This window comes from Uranotaenia lowii, chromosome 2, assembly GCF_029784155.1.
Source record: "Uranotaenia lowii strain MFRU-FL chromosome 2, ASM2978415v1, whole genome shotgun sequence".
NCBI classification, from domain to species: Eukaryota; Metazoa; Arthropoda; class Insecta; order Diptera; family Culicidae; genus Uranotaenia; species Uranotaenia lowii.
Genome location: NC_073692.1, coordinates 329,667,571 through 329,674,179, shown reverse-complemented (window position 1 = coordinate 329,674,179; position 6,609 = coordinate 329,667,571). Strand labels below are relative to the sequence as shown.

The window sequence follows — 6,609 nt, the reverse complement described above, 5'->3', positions numbered from 1 at the left end:
GCGTTTTTACATTGATATTGTTTGATTTTGTCTTCTTTGTCATTTTTCACTTTCACACAAAGTTGTTGAACGATAATAGTTTTTTTTAATCAAATTTAATTTTTAGAAAAAAAAATGTTAAAGTCTAAGCCATATACCAAGGTAGAACTATCATTTTCCTTGCTCAATATGATTCATTTTTTCAATAAAGATTGTGTAAAACTTAAGTAATATAGCTCTTTTAATTGGCTTCAAGAATTCCCGGGATTTTTTGAGTTTCCCGGGATTTGGGAATTCTCGAATTTTTATTATTTCTGAGAATTCCCCCAATCAGTTCAACTCATTAGCTTCGAAATCATCTTACCAGATAATCAATACGTTGTTTGATACGTGATACGTGTGAATAAAAAATGCATGTTTTAGATGACTGATCCAAACTTTTGGCCGATACACCAAACTGCGGGTCGATCCCAATTTTTGAACGATAACTCAAGTAGTTGTTTTATTTATTTTACGCACATTGCAATTTTTTCGCACAAAACTCAGTAAAAGTGTTTTGATAAGTTCGGAGTAAAGCTCGAGTGACACTTGATTTTTAAAATTTGGTTCACCTCATCCTAAGATAATAGAGTTTCAATTTGAGGTGCTTTAAGTTATGTTTTGGAAAATGCTACAAGTTTAAGCTAAGTTTAAGTTATATAAAAAAAAATTCATGTATCTTTCATATTACATAAAAAACTTGAAATATATTCAAGTTCAATGACCGTGGATTCTTCTCAAAAATCCCTACCTAGAAAGTTTCCACAATATGTTCTATTAGGTTAAAAAAAAATCAAATTTTAAATCAAACTTTGATAGTGGATTCAAGGCTCAAAATCTTGACTCAAATTTGAAATCAAAACCTCAAACACTCAGGGCATTCAAAAATCGTTATCTTCCGATTGAACTTGCCGTTCGAAACATCCGTGGGATTGATTTTTATCCGGAAGCACACTAGACTAGCGCTTATTAATTTCAATTTATATGTTTTTATTATCGACTTTTTTCGGCGAATAAATAACTACAAAATTACTTGCCAGTTGGTCCGGACGTTTCGAGCTACTTTTGGCTTTTCACTCCTCTTCAGCGGACCTTAAATTAAATTTATTTTCCTATAATATACATCATTATAATACTATTTTAAACTTACTTAATCTAGCGATCGTCTACACTACTGTTTGTAGTTATTTGTTTACTTTTGATGTTATGTTTACATTTGTCTGTCAGTGTTTTGATCTTAGGTAGAATGGAATTGTAGGCTGACTTAAAATTTATAGAGTCCTTCTGTTTATTAACAACGTCGCTGTCGCCCCTAATTTTGATGTGGAACATTTCTGCACAAATTCTTGTGTTATATTTTGAAACTTTTTCAAGAATGTTCGTGTTTTTAAAGTCAAAAATATGACCATATTCTATGCTATGTTGGGCTAGTCCTGATCCTCCAACCTTTTTGTTTTTAACATCGTTTTTATGTTGCTCTAATCTTTTATGCAAAAACTGACTTGTTTCGCCAATATAAGATTTTTTACATTCTCCACATTTTATGTCATAAACAACATTTGCTGTTTTTTACTTTGGAATTTTATCTTTAGTTTTTGTAAAAATTGTGTTTTTAACTTTGTCTAAGGACTTAAAGGCAACGTTGATGTCATATTGTTTAAAATATCGAGCTAGCTTTTCCCCTAGACCTGCGCAATACGGTATTGTTATAAAGTTTTTGGCTTGTTCAGTTTTGTTTTCGTTAGATGTGGTGTCCCTGTTCACTAACGTCCCAGTGGACTATGCTATCCAGTCAGTGGAACTGCGCTGGACAGAAATAGCGGAACACACAGACATAGAAAAGGAAAGCTTCATAGAGATGTTGAGAATTGTTTTACAATCCAACTTTTTCCAACTAAACGGTAAAATCTATGCTCAAAAGTTTGGTGTACCAATGGGGAGTCCGCTGAGTCCGGTGATAGCATCGATTGCACTGGAACGAATCGAAAAAGCTGCGCTTGAAGCGTTATCGGAACGAGACATTATTCCTGTTTTTTATAAACGGTACGTGGACGACTGCCTGGTTTGTGCCAAACTGAATGAACAGCAATCTATTATGGATATGTTCAATGGCATGCATCAACGGCTGAAGTTCACAATCGAGCAAGAAGTGGATGGCAAAATCAAGTTTTTAGACATGATCATACGACGTGAAGAGGGCGGCTTGACGACAGAGTGGTTTCCGAAGGATGAGAACGGACGATACCTGGACTTTGGATCGGTGAGCCCTTTTTCACACAAAGTAAACACTATAGTTGCATTAGTCGATAGGGCGTTGAAACTGACAAATGTAAAATATAGGGAAAGAACACTTAAAACTGTTAAAAATATTCTAAACATAAATAACTATCCCGAGCAACTAGTTGCAAAAATAGTAAAAGAGAGAACGCATAAAATGTACAACAGTTTAAGTGAGGAAAAAATCGAACAAGCCAAAAACTTTATAACAATACCGTATTGCGCAGGTCTAGGGGAAAAGCTAGCTCGATATTTTAAACAATATGACATCAACGTTGCCTTTAAGTCCTTAGACAAAGTTAAAAACACAATTTTTACAAAAACTAAAGATAAAATTCCAAAGGAAAAAACAGCAAATGTTGTTTATGACATAAAATGTGGAGAATGTAAAAAATCTTATATTGGCGAAACAAGTCAGTTTTTGCATAAAAGATTAGAGCAACATAAAAACGATGTTAAAAACAAAAAGGTTGGAGGATCAGGACTAGCCCAACATAGCATAGAATATGGTCATATTTTTGACTTTAAAAACACGAACATTCTTGAAAAAGTTTCAAAATATAACACAAGAATTTGTGCAGAAATGTTCCACATCAAAATTAGGGGCGACAGCGACGTTGTTAATAAACAGAAGGACTCTATAAATTTTAAGTCAGCCTACAATTCCATTCTACCTAAGATCAAAACACTGACAGACAAATGTAAACATAACATCAAAAGTAAACAAATAACTACAAACAGTAGTGTAGACGATCGCTAGATTAAGTAAGTTTAAAATAGTATTATAATGATGTATATTATAGGAAAATAAATTTAATTTAAGGTCCGCTGAAGAGGAGTGAAAAGCCAAAAGTAGCTCGAAACGTCCGGACCAACTGGCAAGTAATTTTGTAGTTATTTATTCGCCGAAAAAAGTCGATAATAAAAACATACAACTTATCGCGGCGATTAGCTAATTCAATAATTTCAATTTAGCTCTCAATAAGTTGTGCATTCCGATTCAAGTTGATCGTCTCTTTAACGTCAAGGTTAAGTTCTCGCTCACGAAAAAGAGAAAATTCCTTGTATTAAACTAAGGGCGCGGGTTCTTTTGTTCGCTTGCAGATTTTTTGGAGAATTTTGCCAGAACTAGAACTGACTGAGAGAAAATATTTTCGGGCGAGTGATCTTGAACGTCATTGGAAACGAATGAGAAGTCATCGCCTGCATGACGCTCATTAGACCGGTTGTCCTCTACGGACACGAAACGTGGATATTGCTAGAGGAGGACCTATGCACAGTCGGAATATTCGAGCGACAAGTTTTAAAACCCATCTTTAGGGGCATGCAGGAAAACAGAGTTCCAATCCGGTAGGAACGAGAAGAGCAGGGGTGCAACGAGCAAGGTGGTTAGACTTAGTGGATCTGGCGTATCACGGAGTAAAAAGTAAAGTTTTATCAACTACATTTCACCAATATTCAATCATATTGATGATTGATTCTCGATAAACTATATTTATTCAATATTCAACTATATTTGTACGATTGGTTTATTGAATTCAACTATAAATATGATAGCTTTAACATAAATTGTATGATTGAATCAACCATATATATAATAAATTCATCGATATATCCTGATTGATGCTGGGAATTCAACTAAATATACTATAGATTCAACTATTAAGCTATGGTTAATTGAACTATAGATATAATTGAATCAATTTTACTTCTATGTCTGATTGGAAGCGTTCATCTATATTCTATAGTTGTTTTTTGGTAGCTTTCCTGCATTTATTTTTATTTTCATTGTGGTTTGTACGTGTTTTGTTTATTTGTGAGCACAAAACAGGTTATGTTAACAACGAATAATACAAATAAAACGCAAATCGGTGACACCCAAACGGAATGTCTACTACCGATGCATCCAGCGGAATCGTTTCCATCGCTTGCAATTTAGTTACTTCCGCATTTGGCTAGCATTAACCTGAAGGGGGGAACATTTGTAAAAATTTCATTTAAACAAGCAAATTTGCTATTCTAGGGTTGCCATCCATCCCGCAATAGCGGGACATGTCCCGTTTTTTTGTTGAGTGTCCCGCTGTCTCGCTTTTTCCTCAAAATGTCCCGCTTTTTTTCTTGGTAAAAATTTACAAAGTTAACTGACTAACAATGGAAAAAATAAAACTTTTAGTCTCATTTTGAATTCTGTGGTGAACATTAAACCATTCAAATACTAATTTATGAGAATCTTCAGGCCACTTATGAAATTTAAACTTTGTCTTGTAGCCTGTTATAAAACTTAAAATGTTGCTTGGTTTTTCTCAAAATAAGCATCATTTTTCATTGTTTATTTAAGGCAATACTGAATAGCTCTAGCATTACGGTAAGATTTTGATTCAGTTAAGTGTTCTTGGAGCAAGTTCAATCAATGAATGAAGAAAATATTGTTTAAGTTGCCTCCAAGTAACTATAGATAATAGAACTAAACAGATTAATTTTTGCGCTGGAATTTTAGTTTAATTGCGTTATATTATACACTACCTTTTTCGACTCAATTTTCCAAAGTATATAAAGATGAAAGGTGATGGAAGTTTTCTTGAGTTTTCAAATTTTTAAAACAAATTACCTAACAAACTTATTTTTAAACAAATAACACAAAGATTTTTTTCACGGTATCAAATCAGCCGTTTTCATGTATGACTTGAAATATTTTCTTTCAAATAACGTGTTAATTCGCGAAAACCATGGAAAATAACAGTGCATATGGCAAAAAACCGAGTAATTAGAAGTCATGTAGAAAAACTGAGTAAAATCAATCTACGTTTAAAAAAACCTTAGTATACTTTCTATGAACAACTTGGCTGATGATAAAATTATTAGTTTGGCTACTCAATTAAGCTTTTTTCAAGATTTTCATAAATGTCTCACTATTTTCGGCTGTGTCCCGCTTTTTTGTGAAATGTCCCGCTTTTATCTGAAAGTTTCTGGTAAGCCTATGCTATCCAGTTATACCTTGTTTACTTATTATTGCCTGTTTTGACATTGATAAACACCAGCTGCCTGATTCTGAGGGCACACTAGCTACACTTATGAACATGTAGTTTTTGGATGTGAAGTAATTATTCAAGTATCACACAATCAATCATAAAAATATAGTTGAATTATCTCAATTTATATTTCAATGCCTAAAATCAGTCATACATTTGTAGTTGAATCTATCATATTTACAGTTTAATCAACAATACCTTTACAGTTGAATCTATCATATTAATTGTTGTATGTAAGTGCTAAACTAGGAATTGATAGTTGAATCTTTTACATTCACATCTTTCACATACATGTTTTTTTTTTGGTTTTTTTTTTTATTTTTGAAACACTTATTTACTACAAGACTATCTCCTCATTCTTACATTAACATGTTTCTTCTCTACTTATAAAAACTAACTTAAATTTATCCAACTTCCAAAATTTGCAGAAAATGCATTTTGTTTTTCACCTAGTTATTTTCTCTTATTTCTTTTTGCAACATACACAAATTGGGACTTTTGCGGGTTTTTTTTATATCAAGTATGATATCATTTTTGCTACAAACCAAAGGCTGGATTTTTCCTGTTTGTTATTGTCATTTGTTTTCTCCGTTAGCGTATTTTCGGGATCATTCGTAATTATTTTTAACCGTTGTTGCAATATGTTCTTCAACCAACTCCAAATTTCGTTTGATTTTCTACAATTTTTAGTTATATGACTATTCGATTCAATTGTTTGACAATGTTCACAAAAATTATCTGCTAATCCATCAGTGTTATACTCAAATATATATATATATTTTTTTTTGCTATTAACAAGGTCATTATACAGTAAAATTAGCTGTGATTTGCTCTCACTTGGGATAAAACTGAGAGTGATGTCAGACCACCCATTTTTCCACTGGATTTCCGGAAAGGTTATTGTTATTTTCAGAATAGTTTTCTGTTGATCGATGACGTAAGCATACAGCGATCACACCTCTGTTAACGTGAAGTTTTGACTTAAGAAAATTCCTTTTTCCAACCATTCTAGTGAATTTCGGCTTAAGCATATTGTTCTTGAAATACACCATAGCACTGTGTCGACGATATCAGAACTTATTCCTCCGAATACTGCACCTTTTATGAATAATGCTTTTAACTTTGATTCCATGTCCACAAGTTTTATTCCACCTTTTTCATTATCCGAATATAGTTTGTTTCTCTCAACTTTGAATATTTGTCCAGGTTTCCTGATGAAACGTTCAACAATTTTAGTTGAATGCCTAAAATTAGTCATACGATTGTATTTGGATCTATCATATTT

At 32.8% G+C, this 6,609-nt stretch overlaps 1 protein-coding gene across 1 annotated transcript; it reads left to right on the top strand.

Moving 5' to 3' along the window:
• Positions 1 to 1,924: 1,924 nt before the first annotated feature.
• Positions 1,925 to 3,217, top strand: LOC129749910 (uncharacterized). Its single transcript, XM_055745035.1, has 2 exons — positions 1,925 to 3,060; positions 3,119 to 3,217. The coding sequence occupies exon 1, from the start codon at positions 1,952 to 1,954 to the stop codon at positions 3,053 to 3,055; it is 1,104 nt and encodes a 367-aa protein (XP_055601010.1). The 5' UTR covers positions 1,925 to 1,951; the 3' UTR covers positions 3,056 to 3,060; positions 3,119 to 3,217.
• Positions 3,218 to 6,609: the final 3,392 nt, after the last annotated feature.